Source organism: Delphinapterus leucas, chromosome 9 (genome assembly GCF_059928025.1).
Source record: "Delphinapterus leucas isolate spDelLeu-1000000601 "Yukka" chromosome 9, BTC_Dleu_Yukka2, whole genome shotgun sequence".
Lineage (NCBI taxonomy): Eukaryota > Metazoa > Chordata > Mammalia > Artiodactyla > Monodontidae > Delphinapterus > Delphinapterus leucas.
The window spans coordinates 31,853,449-31,875,382 of record NC_143137.1 but is presented as its reverse complement, the minus strand read 5'-3'; the positions used below and the strand labels follow the sequence as shown (position 1 = coordinate 31,875,382).

Genomic DNA, 21,934 nt, shown 5'->3' with positions numbered 1-21,934 from the left:
AACCAGGTATTTGACAGACATGCTCTGTCCCCATGTCCTGCTCTTACCAATCACAGTGACATTAGTGGCTATTTACAAGATGCATACCCTTCACTGAGCCTATGTTTTGGCGAGGCACATGCTCACCCAGGCACAGGTAGGTTAGGAAGGAGGATGGGGGGTGCTTCCTAGTTGCAGCGGGCACAGCAGCAAAAATAGGGGCATCTAAATGGAAAACAGGTGAAATCCTGTATCTCATTTGGAAAGTTTAGGTTGACCTACATCCACGGTTGAGTTATACACCCCAACTATGTAACTGCAATAACATTTCTATCCCCCAATAGAATGGATGTTCAGTAAATTCTTGCTGATGACTAACAACTTCCACTGCCTCCATTTTCTCCTAATAGACTATATCTTATAATCAAACGACAAAAAAGCTTGTTACCGCACCAAATGCAATCCTGCAGTTCTAAGAATATTTTGGCCAAACTGCAAAATCAGAGAACAGAAAATGAGGAACCAGTTTCACGGATCTTCAGTGACTGCTATTTCTTTGGTTCCACTATTTATCCTCTTTTGTTCTCTAGACACAAGCAAAGGTGTTTTTTCAGAGAAGTTATGGTTCCTTTATCCAAAATCCCATTGTATCCTAGGCAGGGCATTTTAGTGAATAAGTAATGGACTAGGAATTCTCTGACTTTAAAGGTTAACTTAAAATCCTGCTGTCAAAAGTTCTTCAGTCACCGATCCTGATTTTAAGGTTTTTCCATGGGAAACAAAGGGCATTTGGAGCTGAACTCTGGAACACAGTAATGACCAAGGCAACTACTGGCAAATCACTGGGGTATAAAGCAAAGATGGATCTGTATTTTTTAAAAAACTGGCAAAATTCATATATCCCAGGAGGTGTTTTCTGTTTTATAGTCTATGCATTTATGTCAACAGCACTGCCATGTCCCCAAACATTTTTGGAACTTGTGTTTTGCAACTACCTTAAGTCCTTATAGCACATTCTCTGATGCTCCTGAATGGTAGCAAAAATTCCTCCTTTGAGGGTGGATTTAACTTGTGGGAAACAGCTAACATCATTTTAGGCCATGAGAAAGGCCATCCAGCTCAGTAATACCATTTTAGATTTAAAAAAAAATATGGAATGCTCAATGCCTGGAAAGACATCCCAAAGCAATACCAGAGTCAATTCTAAAGCAAATTTTCAAAATGCTTTAAGCAACAGTAAATTGAAGCAGTAATAGCACCTCTTTTTGTTCATCACTCATGCTGCTCTAAGCTCAATACCATGCTCTTTGTACGTTATGATATTAAATCCTCCTAACAGCCACCCTCCCCAATATGAGCAGCATAAGCTCCATGTTAAGGATGAGAAAAGTTGCTCAGTTCAAGAAAAATCCCCCAAAACATACAGCTGTAAATGGCAGAGCCTAGATTCCAAGGCAGATCTGACTGACATCAAAGTCCATGCTGTTTCCAATTCCCAATTTTGCCCCTTAAAATATGAATCTAGCCTCTCAAAGAGCTTAATTTCAAGGAGACAGCTTATAATTGGATAAATAAGTCCCGTTATAATGCTCTCATTACCTGATAATTAGCAAGTACAGTACTACCTGTTTTTCTTATTCCCATGCTCCTCCCTAAATTTTAAATATAACACAGCTCAGATCTTCCTTTAATTCTTAAAGTTCTCTCTCATTAGAACGAACACTCTCTACTAACCACTAAGATCCTGGGGTAGAAGAGACCCTGCAAAGTTTCAACAGAACTATGACACCGTAACATTATTTTAGAGCCACATTTACTCAGTGAAAGATGAATGCCAATAAAAAGCAATGCTTCCTCTAGCACTATATAACGAAAGGGAAAAATCCAGTTCTTTATCGATTCTTTGTTCAAGAGTCCCAGATTCGGTGACTTCATAAACCACATCTGCAATGGAAACCTTCTCTAATATAGCCCACATGCTATGTTATCCATCTGTGCTCAAGTGTTAGGAGATGACAGCTCTAAATAACTTCTGAAATAAACTAAACTTAGAACAGAGATTTACAAATATACACACTATTTTTGAGGTTAAGAAAAATAAACACCAAACTGATATTAAAACTTAGGATATACCAATTACAGAACACCTCTAATCAATTTGATAATCCAAGGTTGACTGTAGTGTCAATAACTACGTGAAAGCATTCTTTCAAATGTCATCTCAGAAGGGACAGAACTGACTGTCTGGCGATGGCTCACTAATACAGAAGTCTTCTGAGACGGATATTTAATAAGAAGGACACGCCCTTCCTCCCATGGAAATGCTTCAATCTCTCTAAATTAATGGTCTCCACGTGCTCCAAACCACTACTTTCAGGTTATTTTTAAAAGAAGACAACACTTAGCATAACAAAACCACAATTCATATAGCAAGATGAATCACCATACCCCGGAGCCTTTAGAGAAAAACACAAAAAAAGAGAGGAAAGAAATAGGAAAAAAAAAAAAAGTATCAAATTAAAAAAAACTTTTCAAGGCAATGTGAAGGAAACAAAGGCAAGTGAGAGGACAGGCCACATTCTTAAAGAAGGGTATAACATTCCAATCCCTTTACCTGATGCTGTTACCAGGAGGCTGTCTGAGGCACCTGCTCTACAGGATGAGGCACTAACAGGGTTTATGGAAGAGCGAAAGGCAATGGTGGTGGGAATGACAAGGGAACTTTCTGAACATGCAGGTTGGTTCAGTCCAGGGGTTTCAGCAGGCCAGGCACCCACCTGAGACGTGGCCAGGGCTGAAACGGCACAGCCTGCAGGTGCCACAGTTAAATCTATGGATGGTTTTGGTGGCAGCTGAGGGGAGGAAGACTTAAGGAGATTCTCCTCACTTATTACCCTGTTCCCTTGTGGCAAACTGGAAGGAGGCGAAGCCACAGTTTTGTTATCAACTTTGGCCCCTGCATTGGAGGCCCTGCTGCTATCCATGACAACCTTGAGTTGCGGGTGCGGTGGAGAAGGAGTGTGGGAGAGCCCTGGCTTTTTGGGAGGGATGGGAGGAGGGTTTCCTCTGTCAACTCGTGCGGCACCGGGAGTCTTTAAACTGGTCCGACCGACCGGGGGGTAGGTGCCAACGTCCCCCGTGGGGGGCACTCCAGGTCTCGGGGGCGCTCCCGCTGGAGGGCTCGTAAATCTTGACAGTGCTTGGGTCACAGTATTCCGAGCTAGCTGTTTGGCCACTAGGTTGTCACGACTTGTAGGAGATACATCTCTGGATGGAGGACTTTGGGTGGTGTTCCCGTTTTGGTCTGGGTCATTAGCGTTGCCCTGAAATCGAAACCGAGCCGCTTGGATTCGCGGGTTCAGGCCTGGATGCAGAGGCGCGTTGGCACATGGTGAATGTAAACTGTGAGGAGGTGGGGCGGGCATGTGCCCAGCGGCCGGGGCAGCGGTGCTGGGAAGCGGGGATGCGCTACTGGTTAAATCTGGTGTTGAGCTGCTGCTCGGTCCGTTTTCCTCAATTCTGTTTGCGCTTGGAGGTGGGACAGTGGGCAGGGAGGAACCAGTCAAGTCACCGTGGGAAACCTGCCTGTCGATACCTGGCCTGACCAAGTCGGCACTGGCACACGCATTCCCCTTCGCATTGGCGGAAGCTAGGGGGCTCCCCATGGCAGGCTTTACAGGCACGGTCAAAGGTGACTTCTTCACGGGGTCAGTGCTCTCTATCACTAAGTCTGTCTGGCATGCAACAGATCTTGTCATCCGTCCCTCTGTTCCCACAGATATAGAGACCAAACGTCTATCTTTTGTCTTCCGGGGGAGAGAGAGGCTGGGTTTGCTGTCGTTTCCCCTTTTCAGTTGCTCGATCATCTTCTTCATCTTGTCTATCTCCTCTTTGAGGTCAGTGGTGTGTGCTTCTTCTCGGTGCAGCTTGGCACGAAGCTGTTCCCGCTCTGTGTCAAACTCTGAGAGCTGTTTTTCCATCTGAGCTTCCATTTCTGTGCTTCTTCGTTTCTCAGCGGCGAGTTCCTCTTCTAACGCACTCGTCTTTTTCTTCTCCTCTTCCAGTTTGGCCATCACCTCTTCTAGCTTCTGGGCCTCCTCTAGGACTTTGCCTGAGAGCTGCTTGCACTCCTTGACCAGCATCAGGACCACGTGCTTGTTCTTGCCTCGCTCCTCCTCCAGGCGGGTGGCCAGCTTCTTGTGCTCTTGCTCAAGGGCTTGGAGCTGAAGCTTTTCCATCTCCAGCTGAAAGAAATGCACAGGACAGCCCTGATTAATAGGCAGAGGATTCTTTCAGCCAAAGAAGTGGAGAGATTTTTATTAATTTTGTAACAATTACATGGTTTGGGTTAAAGTGCCACATTTCTGAAATGTGTTGTGAGATGACAGATAATATTTTAGAGACTCATTAAAATAAGAAACTAGATGTAAACAGTTTTACAAAAAACATCTAAATTACAGCAACAGAAAAAAAAATTTAATGTATTAAAGTTAACTGTAGAAAAGGAGAATAGTTACCTGATGCTTCAAAATCACAACACAGAGTTTAGCAAGGTCTGCTTTGTAAAAACAGAACTCTGTTAGGGAACTGATTTTTTTTTTTTTTTTAAGGTTAATGCCTTAAAATTACTCATCTTTGAGGCACTGTTTAATAAAAAGTGCTGAAAACAGAGGACTTCAGTTAATTTCTAAACTCCTATACTTGCTAATCATATTACTTAGTTTTTTGTAAACTTCTTTGAGCTTATGATGGGTTGCTGTAAAAATCATGTAAAATCATATATGAAAGTTCTTTGAACTAATATATAAGAAATATCTTATTAGAAATACAATCAGTATCAGTGAACCCCAAGTCTGACCTCATCTCCTTCAATCCCACTTTGCCCACTTGGCTCCCATGACACTGGTCTCCCCAGTGTTTCTTGAACATCATCCTGCCTCAGCGCCTCTAATCTTGCTGCTCTCTCTGCCGAGAAATTCCACCACCACCCATCACAGAGGGCGCCTGCACTGAGGAGTCTGTGCACTGCACAAGGGTGACCGGCTGCAGGGGTGAGAGGGACCGAAATCCAGCTCTGCCTTCTCACCACGCGTCTGCCCAGGCCTGGGGTTGTATCTGTCTGGAAAGAAGGGTGCGTTTTCCTTTAGGAAAAAGGCTCTGTCTGCTCACTGAGCCACAGGTCCCTAGGATTTAGACTTTCCAAAGCAACATTTGCTTAACTGATCAACATAGAGAAGAAGCTTTTAAAAACTTTTAAACCTCCAGGTGGGGTTTTCTAATATGCACAAAAACACCCAACGGCACAAAAGCCTGGCTCTTTTTCTTCCTTCAGGACTCTGCTCAACTGTCACCTTCACAGCGAGGCTGCCCTCACCATCCTGTGGAAGACAACAGTCCTTCCCACCCTTGTACTTATCACTCTTTGGTTAGCACCTGCCTACCTCGACTACAACAGGACTCCACGAGGGCAGGGACTGTGTCTTCTTTGCTGCTGTGTCCCCAAGACCTAGAACAGTCTCTGGCACACAGTGGCGCTTAATAAACTACTGACTGAATGAATGAAATCAACACAGTTCACAAAGACATCAACCTTCCAAAGGCTGATGGACTTTTTGCATACGAAGGCCTTACAGATGCACTATTCTAACACGTTCGCCCAGGTTTCCCACTTCTCTCCAGGAAACATCTGCCATGAGGTGCCTGTGAGGGATACATCCCAAGCTGGGCTGTAGTCTTCAGGCCGGTCCACACGCCTTACCTTCTCAACTAGAGAAACTTTCCCTTGGTGGTCCATAAAGGGCCTTACAGTTTAAGGTTAAAGTAGATCTACCTGATGAAAGACATGGAAAGGACTCCCGCAACCCCCAGATGTTAAACACAAATATACTCTCAAGAGAGACAGGGATTATTCAAGCCAGTTCCAAGTCATCAGTGACAGAGGAAGGAAACGCTCGCATGTGATCTATCAGTTGAGAACGTGCTCCTGTTCCTCACCATGAAATCCATTCCCCTCAGTCATGCACGAGACCAAAAGCAGAGAACGGCTCACTGCCCAGCCAGCAGTCAGAGGTATTACTCATTTACTTGGGGATTCTTCCTGCTTTGAAGAAGTCGCCGAATAGCAATGCAATGGGTCCTATAAAGAGGTGATCAGGAATACAGATAATTCCCCAAGAATAATTAGAGACAACTATCCATACACATACACCCTACTCTACTATATGAAAGAGTAGTGACTCACTTCCCACCCACCTCCTCGCCACAGTCCCTGAAAACCACCATTCTACTGCTGTCTCTGAGTCTGACCCTCTAGGGACCTCATGTGAATAGAATCATACAGTATCTGTCCTTGTGTGTCTGGCTTATTTCACTGAATGTAATGTCATCAGGGTTCATCCATCTTGTAGATGTGACAGAATTTCCCTCTCTCTCTTTTTTTAATTTTATTTATTTTTTTTATACAGCAGTTTCTTATTAGTCATCCATTTTATACACATCAGTGTATACGTGTCAATCCCAATCTCCCAATTCATCACACCACCACCCCAACCCCCACTACTTTCCCCGCTTGGTGTCCATACGTTTCTCTATATCTGTATCTCAATTTCTGCCCTGCAAACGGTTCATCTGTACCATTTTTCTAGGTTCCACATATATGCGTTAATGTACGATATTTGTTTTTCTCTTTCTGACTTACTTCACTTCTTTGGGGGTGACTTCATAAGTAGATTATGTAAGATTTGGGAAACAATAGTGCTGTCCTATACTAGATGTATATGTATATTTTATTCATCTGGGTGCCTCACAGAAAATTGGACTTATTAATAGTGAAAGCACTTTTAACTCTTCTAAATGCATCAAGCAATAGGTTACTATGGAAGGCATACAGAAAATTAGAGCTATAAAGAAAATATTAAATATGTTTTGTATTACCCCCTCCCCTTCCAAATTCTTATAGCAACGTAGGAAAAAGCACATATTGGGTCAATTTTCAGCTTATTTTTAAAATATGATTTTCCTAATTTATCTCTGAAGGTGGAAAAAAAAGTTTTCTTGTAGAATTTAAGGGCTACCTGCACTTTATAAAACAACTAACTAGAGGCCAAGCTGGCGATTTCCCTGATGTCATCCAGTTATTCCATGTCAGGATCCCGGCACTCATTCAGGTCTCCAACTGTCTCAAGTTTTTCCCACCACATCACACACGCTGCCCATAGTATTTCTATACTATGGGTCATCACACTTTATTTTTATTTTATTTTATTTTTTGCAGTACGTGGCCCTCTCACTGTTGGGGCCTCTCCTGTTGCGGAGCACAGGCTCCGGACACGCAGGCTCAGCGGCCACGGCTCACGGGCCCAGCCGCTCTGCGGCATGTGGGATCTTCCCGGACCGGGGCACGAACCCGCGTCCCCTGCATCGGCAGGCGGACTCTCAACCACTGCGCCACCAGGGAAGCCCCACACTTTATTTTTGAAATAACTTTCATCTTACATTTTAGAATCAAATTAAAGACTTCCAACAGGAGATCAACTCAACTAATCTCAGATATTTATACAGAAGACTATACTCCTATAAAAGCACCCATAATTCTTCTGCATCTTTGTCCTTCCATCATTCGTGCCTTATAAATCTGATCTCGGAAGAACATGAGTCTTTTTAATCTCACTACAGATAGCAAAGCACAGAAGAAACCACATAACCATGCACCTACAACACATGGTTCCAAACTCAATTGAGCTCTGAGCCCCAATCATCAATCACTCTACCTAACTCTATTTAGCCTCCTCTACCATTTACTACGTCAGGGAATATTTAAACCTTTGCTACTCTCCCCAATACTTCACCCAATGACAACTCAAGAGACTCTCAGTCTACCCTAATAGACTCTTTTATCAAGAAAATTCAGACTAACTCACTCCCTCTACATCCTGTCTCATCCCTTAAGCTTTTTTATAGCCACTCCAATCCATATGTCCTTTCCTTCACTCTAAGGGAGAGAGGTTTCCATCTGCTGAAGGTCAGACTTTCTTCAACAATTAACTTCATTACTCCCTGTCACCTCTGACTTGCTCCATCAGTGACCACACTGCTCTTTATAAATATTAAATGTCTTCCTCTCTATCAGCTCCTTCCAATCAGTATATAAACATATTCCCATACTTAAAAACTAATTTTTATTTTAAAAAAAATTCCTTGACTATTCTGGCCCAGAGACAAAGTTCTTGTCCTTGAAAGAGTAAGAACTATAGTACTAAGTTCTAATCCCAACTTCTTGACCATGTCACCTTGATAAGTTTTCCCTCTAAAGATCAGTTCTGTTTGGTTCTCTTATCTGCACAACAGAGCAATGACACTCATTACATTATAGGATTAAATGAGGCAAACACATGTCAAGTATCTACCATTGTGCCTGGCACTAAAAAATGTTAAGTTTTCATTTCACAACATAATAACTATGTGTGCTATTTAAAAATGTCAGTTTTACACAGTGTTTTTCCTCTGAAAACACATTTAACAGGCAAACAAAGATCTAGAGAGCTGACCATATTAAACATACAGATGATGTTTTTTATAAGGTTGATAGCAATTATAATATAACAATACAAAGTACAACAGAGAAAGTTCCACTACCAGTAATGGTGAAACAACTTTTATTAGACTATCTTCTCCTGCAGATAATAACGATAAACATTTGAAAACACACTAAGAAAATAACTATTTGAAGGCTCTGGAGAGCAATAAAAGTGATAAAAATAGGAGAGGAGTACACCCTCCCATTAGGAAGAAGTCAACAGCACTGGATGAGATTTCTCCTTGTAGAGCTTTTCAAGTGAGGGCTATTCCCTGTGCTGATAGCTCTGGCAGCAGGAGCTCAAGCACAAAGCACCCCTTACAGTGGCCTGAGGGGCCAGAGGATGAAAGCAACTGGAGCCACTGCAACTAACCTCACCAGCATCACTGGTTAACTCTTGAATTATACATTCGAAGGAGAGATTCCATACTGAATGACAGAGGTGGCTGCTGAATGGAGAACTGAGCAAATACTTCAGCTATTGCCAACTGCAAAGAGCCAGAGTTCAGAGTATGAATCTAACCAGGTTAACTACTTACTAGAAATACACTCTTCAGAAGATAACAGAATCCACAGTCTCTGTACCACATCATCCATAATGTCTAGTATGCAATAAAAAATTACTGGGCATGCAAAAAACGTATTTTAGGTGATCCACTGTCAAGAGAAATGTACTCAAACAGAAACTTATCTTAAGATGATCTATACTGGAATTCGTAAACAAGAATCTTAAAGCAGCCATTTTCTAAGAAAATATAGTTGCAGTGACTGAACAGGATAGGAGTCTTAGCATAGAAATGCAAACTAGAAACAAATGGAAAGTCTAGAACTGAAAAGCATAAAATCTAAAATGAAAAAAAAAAGTTGACTGAATGAGCTTAATAGAAGATTTGAGAGAGGAAAACTTAAAAAGAAAAGAAAAAACAATGAATTTGAAAATAGAGCAAAAGAAAGTATCCAATTTGAGGAACACAGAAAAGAAGGACTGAAAAAGTGAAGAGCACTTCAGTGACCTGTAGGACAATATAAAGTGGTCTAAATTCCACATAACTGGATTTCCAAAGGGTGAAGAAAGAGAGAATGGGGAAGAAAAATGTACTAAAAGAAAAAAATGGCCCCCAAATTCACAAATTTGGTAGAAAACAAACTTACATATGCATGAAGCTCAGAAATCCCAAAACAGGATAAATATAAAGAAAACCATACCTAGGCACATCAGAGTAAAACTGATGAAAACAAAGATAAGAAATGGTATTGAAAGCAGCCAGAGAAAAAGACACATTACATACAGAGAAACTACAATATAAATGATGGCTGAATTATTATCTCCAAAATACAGGAAGCGAGAACTGACAGAAGGGAGAAAAACAAATCTATAACAATTTTCTCTCATCTAGATTAAAAAATCAGCAAGAATACAGTAGCTCCGAATAACACTATGAAAATCACCTGGCCTAACTGACACTATGGAACAGAATACCCTAGGACTACAGATGATGCAGTCTTTCCAGATGCCCTTGCTGAGCTATTAAAAAACCACCAAAAAATTACAAAAGACTAAAATGTTACAGAATATGTTCTCTGACCACAGCAGAATTAAATTGTAAATAAATCACAATAAGATATTAATAATACCCCAAAATTCAAAAATAAAACAGTTCTAAATAGTACAAAAGTTTAAGAAGAAATCACACAGGAAGTTAGAATATATTTTGGGCTGATTGAAAATAAAAAATATCAAAATTTGTGGGATGCAGTAAAAGAGGAGTATTTAAAGGCAGAAAAGCAGAGGATACAGACAAACATATCTTTAATTGCTTACATCAGAAGAGTTTTCTCCCAAAGAAGGCATACAGATGGCCAATAGGCACATGAAAAGGTGCTCATCACCACTAATTAGAGAAATGCAAATCAAAACTACAATGAGGTATCACCTCACACCAGTCAGAAAGGATATCATTAAAAAGTCTACAAATAATAAATGCTGAAGAGCGTGTGGAAAAAAGGGAACCCTCTTACACTGTTGGTGGGAATGTAAATTGGTGCAGCCACTATGGAGAACAGTATGGAGGTTCCTAAAAAAACTAAAAAGAGAGTTGCCATAGGACCCAGCAATCCCACTCCTGGGCATATACCCAGACAAAACTATATTTTGAAAAGATCCATGCACCCTTATGTTCACAGCAGCACTATTTACAATAACCAAGACATGGAAGCAACCTAAATGTCCATCGACAGATGAATAGATAAAGAAGATATGGTGTGTGTGTGTGTGTGTATATATATATATATATATACACACATACATACACACAATGAAATATTACTCAGCCATTAAAAAGAATGAAATAATGCTACTTGCAACAACATGGATGGACCTAGAGATTATCATACTAAGTAAGTCAGAAAGAGAAAGACAAATACCATATGATATCACTTATATGTGCAATCTAAAATACGACACAAATGAACCTGTCTACAAAACAATAACAGACTCACAGCCATAGAAAACAGATTTGTGTTTGCTGGGGGTGGGGAAGTGGGTGGGGGTGGAGGACTGGAGTTTGGAATTGGCAGATGCAAACTATTATACACAGGATGGATAAACAACAAGGTCCTACTGTATATCACAGGGAACTATATTCAATATCCTGTGATAAGCCATAATGGAAAAGAATATATAAATGTATAACTGAGTCACTTTGCTGTACAGAAGAAATTAAACACAACATTGTAAGTCAACTATCCTTCAATAAAATTATTTAAAAAACAAGAGTTGTCTCAAATCAATCATCTAAGTGTTACCTTAAGAAGCAAGGAAAAGTTAGGTGAATGAATGACAAAGTAAAAGGAAAGAAATAAAGGTAAAAATCAATGAAATACAAAAGACAAATGATAGAGAAATTAACAAGGCCAAAAGTTGTTTTTCAAATAAAATATCATTAATATTGTTAAACATTTGAAGAACAGATTAAGAAATATAGAAAAACACAAATTACAAATAAAAGGAATAAAGGATGGGGTACCACTATGGAATGAATATTAAAAGGATAATAATGAAAACCTTGTGCCAATAAATTCAACAAATCAAATTCCTCCGAAACACACGACTTTCAGAATTGACATAAAATGGAATAAAAGATTGAAATAGCTTTATATCTTTATGAGAAACTGAATTCACAAATAAAAATTTTCCCCTAAAGAAAACCTCTAACTCATATGGATTTACTAGTGACTTCTACCAAACGTTAAAGAAAGCCAGGGGCTTCCCTGGTGGCACAGTGGTTGAGAGTCCGCCTGCCGATGCAGGGGACACGGGTTCGTGCCCTGGTCCGGGAGGATCCCACATGCCGCGGAGCGGCTGGGCCCGTGAGCCATGGCCGCTGAGCCTGCGCGTCCGGAGCCTGTGCTCCGCAATGGGAGAGGCTACAACAGTGACAGGCCCGTGTACCGCAAAAAAAAAAAAAGAAAAAGAAAGCCAAACTCATACATGCCCTTTCAGAAAATAAAGAAGGAAATGCTTCCATTTTCCTTTATGAATCCAGGATTACTTTCATATCAAAACCAGTCAAGTATTATTTTAAAATTTACAGAAAAATTATCACTCATGAACACACACACAAAACTCCTTAGCAAAATACAGGCAAACTGAATCCAGCAATATTTAAAAAGAGTAATAAAAGGTGACCCACTGAAGTTCACCTCAGGAATCCAAGTTGGTTTAATATTTGAAAATCAATTAGTGTGATTCATCATATTAAAAGAATAAAGTGCAAAACCATGACTACAGCAATAGATAAAGATAAACCATTTTGCAAAATTCAAAACTCAATCATGATAAAAACCACTTAAGAATAGAATGAAACTTTAATGAGATAAAGGGCATCTATAACAAAGTATAGCTAACATCATACTTAACCATGAAACAGACTGTTTTCCCCCTAAGCAAAGGAAAAGCCTCTGAAGTCTGCTCTCACTATTTCTGTTCAACATTATATTGGAGGTTCTAGTCAGCGCAATGATGGGGATGAAAAGGAAAAGAGGAAGGCAGGCAATTTGGAAAGGAAAAAAACGGGTTCTGTTCATAGGTAACATGCTTGTTTACCCACAAAATCATATAAAATATACAAAACTGCTAAAACTGATAAGCAAGATCACAGGATACAATGTCAACATACAAATAATCAATTGAATATCTGTATACTAACAACAAATGTTTGGCAAAAACTTAATTGTGTTTATAACAGCATCAAATATTTAGAAATAAACCCAACAAAAGACATTTAAGACTACTAAACTAAAAACAGTAAAACACTGCTAAAAGAAACCATGAAGACCTGAAAAAAATGAAGAAAAATACTATAATCATGGGTTGGAAGACTCAATTTTCTTAAAGATGCCAATTCTCAACATATTAAAGGGTCAATGAAACTTCAATCCCTGAAAGCTTTCAGAGAAACCAGCAAACTGATTTTAAATTTTTATGCAAAAGCAAACGACCTAAAACAGCCAAAACAATTTTTATAAAGAATAACAAAGTTGAAAGACCTGTGGTTTGTGCATTTAAGGCTTATTATTTAACTACAGTCATCATTTACCTGAAGTTGTAGTATAGAGGTAAGACTAATCCATGATGAGAAAATCAGAAGAGTGTTCAGTGGCTGCCTAAAGTGGGGGAGGGATTTATGGAGAAGACACTCCAGGAAACTCTCTAGGGTAATGTTAACATTTTCTATCTTGTAAGGGGTACAGCTTACACAAGTGTATGCATTTTTAAAACATCAATTTGTGTGTTTAAGATGTAAATTTCACTTTAATGTAAATATCTCTTTAAAAGCTATAAACAATAGTAAATTCCAGGTTTGCATGTTTGCTTTTTATTGTGCTATGGATTAACAATTCTGAAACTACTCTCTGTGTGTTCTAGGCTGGAGTACATGAGTAATATATTGAAGTATAATGGGTTTCAGCTTTCTCACTGTTGGAGAAGTTAGTTTTAAATAGAGAAAGGACAAGAATGTACCCCCTATGGTTTTGGATTAGAATCAGAGGTGTCAATATAAGTATGAACTCATGGTTTCATACAGACAGAACTATAGATAAATAAAATATAGATTTGTGTGTATATAAAATATATGTATAAATATGATAATTATACATAATTTCCTAGCTTTAGTTTCATTTCTAAACACTATTTTCCATTAAAAAGGAATGGAAGTAACAGCTTCTGGGAGTAAGAGCTAATTGCAGGGGTTGGAAAAAGAAAAGTGTACGATGAGCCTGCAAGAAAAAAATACCCTGCTGTAAGAAAATAAGGAAGTGCTCAAAGGATGATGGGAATATATCAAAAGGAGTAGCTTGAAAGGGCTCTCACTGACCAAATCTGGGACAATTTTGAGCAGTGATCCACGGACTGTGGACCTGATGGGTAGGGGTAGGAACAGACACCCCCAACTAAACTGCACACTGAGGAGATTATAAAGGAACCACAGCTTCTTGTGTATAAAGACTACCGAGTTCCAGCTGGCTCTGTTCTACTACTGTCCAATTTATATCTACTCATAACCACTTCCAAGTAATGGCTGAAGGGGAATTTTGCATGGAGCAGTATTACCAAAGCCTTTTGCAAAAAGCAGCGGATTATGTGGAAGAGCTTAGAAGAACTAACACAACTTCACTGGTAGTGAGGAAGTGGGTGGCTGCTCCAAGAACAGCACCCAGACTGGGAGCTCTGAATGAAGGGAGCACCGAACAACTGTTTTTCCAGAATGAAAGGAAAAGCTCTGTAGGTGGAACAGAGCAGCAATGTAAAGGCGATCAGTTCTAAATCAAAGTGTAAAAGAGAGAGGCAAGCAATTATGGTCATTTGTAAAATGAGAAAGCAGACTACATGTCTGTCACAACCACAAAATATTCTTATGACATTTTATTATATTCTTTATTACTCCCTCACGTCTTTTAACACTCACTGCACCCTTGTCCTCTTTTCCACACGGTCACCCTCACTGGCACCTGCCCATCCTGGTAAACAAATACATAACGATGAAATATATTGAGATTTTCTTCTTTATAGGGGCTGGAGCTACCAGTCAGCAGTTGGGCTCTGTAGTTCTCATCTGCCCCTTCCTCTTTTTTTTTTTTTTTTAACATATTTATTGGAGTATAATTGCTTTACAATGTTGTGTTAGTTTCTGCTGTATAACAAAGTGAGTCAGCTATACGTATACATATATCCCCATATCCCCTCCCTCTTGCATCTCCCTGCCACCCTCCCTATCCCACCCCTCTAAAAAAATGGTTCTCATGAACCTAGGGGCAGGACAAGAATAAAGACGCAGACAGAGAATGGACTTGAGGACACGGGGAGGGGGAAGGGTAAGTTGGGACGAAGTGCCCCTTTCTCTTGATCTAGTTTCAAAAGAGAGAAGGGAAGACATGGATGAGGCAAGTTGTTCTCTCCTCTAAATCCCTGCTCAGAGCTGCAGACCTCAGTCTCCAGCTCCCCTTAATGCCCACTCTGCAGTGCTCCTGGGGAGTCCAAATGCATCTTGAAACGTAATAATGAGTTATACAAAAAAGACTCAGGGGCTTCCCTGGTGGCGCAGTGGTTGAGAGTCCGCCTGCCGATGCAGGGGACGCGGGTTCGTGCCCCGGTCCGGGAGGATCCCACATGCTGCAGAGCGGCTGGGCCCGTGAGCCATGGCCGCTGAGCCTGCGCGTCCGGAGCCTATGCTCCGTAACGGGAGAGGCCACAACAGTGAGAGACCCGCGTACCGCAAAAAAAAAAAAAAAAAAAAAAAAAAAAGAGGAAGGAGCTAAAAACAATCATTCATGTACAAAGCGTCCTAAACATTCTTCCTAAAAATGTTATTTTAGCTGTTTCTCTACCATGTTATCCTTGAATGAAAATCATGAAAACAATTTAAAATTAAATTATATTTGTATGTTATAACCATTATATAATGAAGTAGAAAACAGTGAATACAAACGGCAAAACAAATTACAATTATTTATAATGGGAAGAAAAAGGCATATGAAATAAACAAAACGCATTATTTTGATTGCTCTTTTCTCGTCCATTTGTCATTTCTTTGGTCGTCTAGCACCTGAAACTCCTTCCTATGTCAGGAGAATTCTCCACCTCTTGTTCTCTCCTATAGTAGTTAAATATGGCCAATAGTTGCTTTCCCAGTCTTGTAGCTAAGGAGAGGGCATGGGGCCTAAGGTTGGCCAATCAAATGCACCTGCTCTTAGGCTTCAACTAGGAAATAAGTAATGCAAAGAAGCAGGGCCAGGGGGAGGCACCACTCAAGACCCAGAGCAGTGATGGCAGTGGTGCTGTCTGGCGTCAACAAACTTCAGTATCTAGCTCTCAGCAGAAGGATCAGCCACGGCACACTAGATCTACGGTGAGCATTTGTCAGTGATGCTGGCTGGTACAAGCTTGTCCCCTAGTTCTCCCAGTCATGCTCTACCATGCTGTAAGCGAACAAATAAATGCTGTTTCTGCTTAACTCAAGAATACTGGATTCACTTGCTCGCAACTACAAATTCTGCCTGACGCAGCTACCAGCATGCAGCGGACCACATCATACTGAGCGGCCGCCTAGAAGGAGCTCTGTCTAATACACAAAACTACATTTAGTTTTTCCTCTGGTGAAAAAAACTGTCCCCTTCTGAATTTCCTAGTTGTTATTTTGGCTTCTTTCTTTTAAAGGCTCTGATCAAATTAAAAGATCTTTCCTATCTCAGGGCTAGAAATTATACTATGTATGCATAAAATGACCGAAAATAAATTAGAAAAGAAGCTGTATTAACAGATTGTGCATAAGATAAATAATAAAAACGCAAATAACAAGCACCCTAGGTTACTGGTTCTAAACGGGGGAGTATATTATCAGAGGCAAAGTTCCCCATGATGATTACTCATTAGCTTATTCAAAGTGGCTTGAGGCTCAGGCCATTTGCCAAATTGACTCTTGCCCAAATTTTCCTGGCACACAAATTACCAAACAGTTAACCCTCCTATTAGTAGTCTCAGCAGGAACCAACGCATCAATGAGCACGAAGTCTCTTCTCCCGCCTTGAGAGGGCAACCAGAGCAGCGTTCAGGCCAAATGTCTTAGAATCACCACAGAGCTATGCCCAGTGTCAGATAATAAATACTTGATTGTAGATAATGGGAACTTTGCTTTCCCTGACTTTTGCTGTGGCAGTGATTTAAAGACCTGGACTCATTTAAAATAATGGATTTTTGTGTCTTAATGCTTTTAGATTTCTAAAGCTCCAATTTACTCTACACGCAAGAGAACTGAAGATGTTTGGTTAATATATTTAATTTCAAGAGTAAAGGTGACAGGTAATTTTGTTGCTAAAATGACTTTGTTGTTACTGGCCTTATTAGCTGCTCTAATACTTTCTTTATAAATAAAGACTTGGGATAAGAGTACAAACTGTAACTCTTCTCATATGCTACAATCTACCGTAATAGAATATCCTTTAGGGACAAAGGGTAGCACTGCCTCTCGGACAGACCCTTCACTGAGACTGCACAGCCAGTGAATTTGGCCATAAAGGACCCCTGTATCCCCATTATAGGCGGGAGACAGATCACTGGCTCATTTCATACTAGCCTCTCAGGACCCCTAGGACAGAAACAATTTCCTTTCACTTCCAGCCAGGTTGGAAATGACCCAGTCATTCAGAAATAAACAGGATGTAAGCTGATTTAAAAAAAATCAACTAGATAATAAAATCTTTGATTCAATTCGACGTGAATTTCTTTTCTTCTCTCTTATAAGAGGAATGATAGATACAATGCAAAACAAGTAAAATTTAGGAAAGCATGCATTTTATGTATTGAACGAAAACTACAATAAAAAAAATTTTCTTGATTTTTGATAACACAGCATAAAACCGAGCAGATGTACTTTATCATGAAATAGCTCATTTGACACATTAAGAACATAATTGAAATGTGTCTCATCCAAGACATACAAATGAGTTTTAGTGACATCAGCGGAAACACACTGGCTCTTGCTTATGCGGTTTGTGGGGATTTTTGAAAAGCTCCAGAGACCTCAGTGGTTGTCTGCAGGGCTTTGTAGAGGGTGTGCAGTGTCCAGTGTAAAACCGTGTGATTCGGTCTCCCAGGCAGGGAAGGCCTTCTATTCTTTACTATTTTACCCAGTGCTTTAGTTTCCTACCCTGTGGCATACTGAGCAAAAGGTTTGCTTTTATTCAACACCTATACCAGAATGCTGGCATATATATGTTAATGCAAGGATACAATTACAGGGAGAAAACCTACACATTCAATGACAGTATCATAGACATTTATACAGTATAGTGCATTCAGGTTAATTGTTAACCAGGTGTTAAATGTGAGCTATTATAAGTTCTCTGAAAAGGACAAACAGAAGAAACATTTTAATTTATGCTTTAATAATGGTTGGAAGAACATGTTACTTTTAATTCTAGTAATTAGACATCATTACCTTCTCTGATTTCCTCACTCTCTTTTCTAATAAAGGGAATCAGTAGTCTCAGAAGCATATGAGAAGGACAAAATTTAAACTTCTATTTACTTATGGCTGATCGCCGTAAGCTTTTATCACTTAGGAATCTTTGAAGCACATGTTCATGTGCAATAATATGTATGTGTGTGGTGCGGGAGGTGAGAAGGGGGGAGGAGGCTGGTTTAAATGAAACACATGTGAATAGGAGCCTGGAGGTCTGCAGCAGACACACCACCAAACCCCAGAGGTGAGTCTGAGATGAACCAGAACTTCAAGATGACATGTTGTGAGACTGCGTATACTATGCAAACTTTCATTCTATTCTCATATTATTTTCATTTTCAAAAAAAAAATAATTTCTAGTTGCAAAGAAATACTGGAGACAAAAGTTGGATAAACTAAGTTGGGGATGCCACCATATGATCAGTCCTGGTTGCATTACTGGATCACTCATCTAACAGTTAAGCATGTCTTAGGGCACTAGGAAAGGGAAATCCATCCCCTCCCAAAAAAAAAATCCATTATTTTAATGAAAGCATACAGTAAATATTATGGGAAACATAATTTGTCATACTTCTTTTATGATTTAGTGTTATATTTATTTTGAGTTACATTTGAGAAGGGCCACCAGAATTTGTCAGTAGTTTGAATTTCTAAGTCCCTATCCCAACTCTTCTTGAAAATATTTAAGAACAAAACAACAACCTCAGAGATGGTCTCTTCATTCTACACTGTGTTATGGGAAAAAGAATTGTTTGAAAGTCTCAATACCTTCTTTTGTCTGCTCTCTGCAGCAGCCAGTTGTGTGGACATCCTTTCTTGCATTTTTCTGCAGTGGGCCATGACTGCTTCGAGGATGGAGAGGGGGTTGGTACAAACTGGCTTCTTCTCTTTATCGCCAGCACCTGCTTCATAGTCTCTCTGCAGTGCCAGGAACGGGTCATTTAAATTAAATCTCCCATACCGTTCCTGGATAAATACCTCCTTCCTGCGAGCCTAGAACAAAATCAGAGGAATGTATTCAAGAAATAAATGAAAATATACAGAAGGCTATTTATACGAAGGTTCTGTGATTACTGCTCCAAATGGTATTCACAACTGTCATGAGTAATAGCTTACATGTGATGTCAGGTGGTGAGTGAGAGGTAAGGGGACTGTGACCCCAAAGCCTGACCAGCCTGCCATGCCACTCAGTCTACTTTCAAATTTTCTTCCTTTGGAATATTGTCTTTTAAATTACAAAAGTTGCAAATACAGTTTTTCCCATGACGCCTACTCCTTCAAGGATCTGAATTTTAGGTACAGTCTGTTCTCATTTAGAGTAAAATAAAAAACATCAACAACAAAATAACTTTTAGCAAAAATTCAAAAACAAAATAATATGTTTATCGAACTTATATTACACATAATCCTCGTCACGTTAAATCACAAAATATAAATCTCCAAGTTTTATACAGACAGAAAGAATTTTATAAATATTTGAAGAAGAAAATATTTCATGAATTTTTTATGTCAAAAATCACAATATTCACATTTTGTGAAGTGTAACCAACTACAAAAAAAACCTCCAGAAAATTAGGAAGATGTAAATGTCTTCTCATCATTGAAGGACATTAAAATATAGTTCAGAGTCCCAGGAAAGAACATAGCCTCATTTTACTTTAAATGTCAGTCCATCAGCGTTGAAGTAAATTTCACATCCACTTGGCACTAAATACAATTTTCTATAATTAGCCTACAGTGAATGGCCTTTGCATAATATGGAAAAGAGCAGTAGAAATGTATTGAAAACAAGCAACAGTTTCCTAACTCAGGTCATTTGGAATAGCTACCAGAAAAAATTATTCTAAGTCACTGCCAGTGGAAAAACTAAATTACAATAAATCAAGCTTAACTGTCCAAAATGTTAAACATGCTTTCAGAAGAAATATTACATACATTTCCTTAATTTAAAGGCAACTGCGTTGACTAACTCAACTTTTCCATTTTGAGACCACTATCAGCAAGCCAAAAACTAGATAAACACAAGTGCAAAACTGGGAAAATCTAATGTTTCTTCTCCTATTACCAAATTAGATTAGGAAATACAATTTAAGAAAAGTCCAATTTCACCATAAATTTAAGCTAGCTTTCAGAGGATCATTTTACACTTAAAAGTCAAAGTGGTTTATGAATCAAAAAGCATTTCGTATTTCTAGATTCTTCAAATTCAATTATGTAATCGATAAGCTGAATAAGTATCACTTCAGAGATGCAATTACAAAAGCAATTTCATTCTGTCCTTCACTTTTCTATTAATTTTTATTCAATGCAGTAGTTCATCCCCCACCTCTGGATGAAAACTTGGGATAGCCCCCATGGTTTTTCTAATTACTTTTATCTAATACAATTCCTATAGTCACTTTAAAATATAAAACTCTCAATTTGGTTATTAGAATATCCAACTTCAGTGGTATGATGGCTTCCCTTCCCCAGCTAAGATCTGCACCACCTGGGAAGGAAGCGTTTACGAAAACCCATCTTGGGCTTCCCTGCTGGCGCAGTGGTTGAGAGTCCGCCTGCCGATGCAGGCAACACGGGTTCGTGCCCCGGTCCGGGAAGATCCCACATGCCGCAGAGCGGCTGGGCCCGTGAGCCATGGCCGCTGAGCCTGCGCGTCCGGTGCCTGTGCTCCGCAGCGGGAGAGGCCACAACGATGAGAGGCCCGCGTACCGCAAAAAAAAAAAAAAAAAAAAAAAAAAGAAAAGAAAATCTCTCTTTTATCCAATCTTCTCCCCCTCTTTCTCAGCTGTTTTAGTCCTCTCTGGGTTGGAAGGGACCAGAGGTAGAGGAAGATGATGAAGATGGAGGTGAGAGAACAGGAGCATTCTACCTGACTGGTTCAGTCGAGAAACTAGCCTTACCAACTGGGTGTGGCAAATACTTAAAGCCTACTCTTTTCCCATGAAGTGCTTGGTAGCTTGAGAAAGCCACACCCCCCTTCTCACTGCTGGGGACCCTTCATCTACAGTTTCCCCAATGTAACTCATAAATTTAGGACAGACTACATAACCTGCAGAGCCCAGTACAAGATGAAAACATGGGCTCTTTGCTAAAAGTTATTAAGAATTTCAAGATGGTAACAGCATATCCTTTAACCAAGTCTAGGGTCCTTCTACGTGCATGGCCCTTTGTGACACAGCCTGCACACCCATGAAGCCAGCCTTGCATACATATCTTCTGTAGCATCTAGAATCCAGTTTTTTGTCAGCTGAGGTTCCATGTTCTCCAGACTTCTCTACTGAACTGGATCTGAATCAATCTCATTCCTACTCTTTGATGCCTATGGCCCAACCTAGTCTATAGGAAACACTCCTGAATCTTCATTTAAAGAAAATCTGGGAGTGCAAGATGACCACTGCAACCACCTTTTTGTCATTTCCACAGAATGCCTGCTTTTTTCAGCCCCACCTCCACTCAGAGCACCAAGACCTCATAATGAGAAACCTAGTAAGTCATTAAATAGTCTGGCTGAAGCACTTTCCTCTTGAGGTGAAGGGAAAAGCAACTAAATGGGGGGATGCCCAGCATTCTCTCCAGAGAAATGCTCTTTCATAAAAACCTTTCTCTCTTTAATCTCCAAAAATTAGGTATTTTTATACCCTTAAAGTGGGTAAGGAATTTAAAAGTCAAAGCTGGATTTCAAACTGTCTTCTGAAAATTTTGCATCTTGGTCCTCATTTTAGTAACTAATATCACTATGGGTCCCCTGCTGAAACTTACATTTTAACAACCAGTTAAAATTACCTGATGTCTACTTACACATCCAACGTATTTTATGATGTACAATATCTGTAACACTAACTCAAGCCATTTCTTAACC

The 21,934-nt window shown here is 39.8% G+C and overlaps 1 protein-coding gene across 1 annotated transcript in view; it reads right to left on the bottom strand.

Moving 5' to 3' along the window:
- CTTNBP2 (cortactin binding protein 2) overlaps nucleotides 1–21,934 on the bottom strand; it is a 159,002-nt gene that overhangs the window by 79,354 nt on the left and 57,714 nt on the right. Inside the window, 2 exon segments of the mRNA XM_022582531.3 lie at nucleotides 2,594–4,223; nucleotides 18,844–19,068. Coding sequence (XP_022438239.2) covers nucleotides 2,594–4,223; nucleotides 18,844–19,068 — 1,855 coding nt within the window.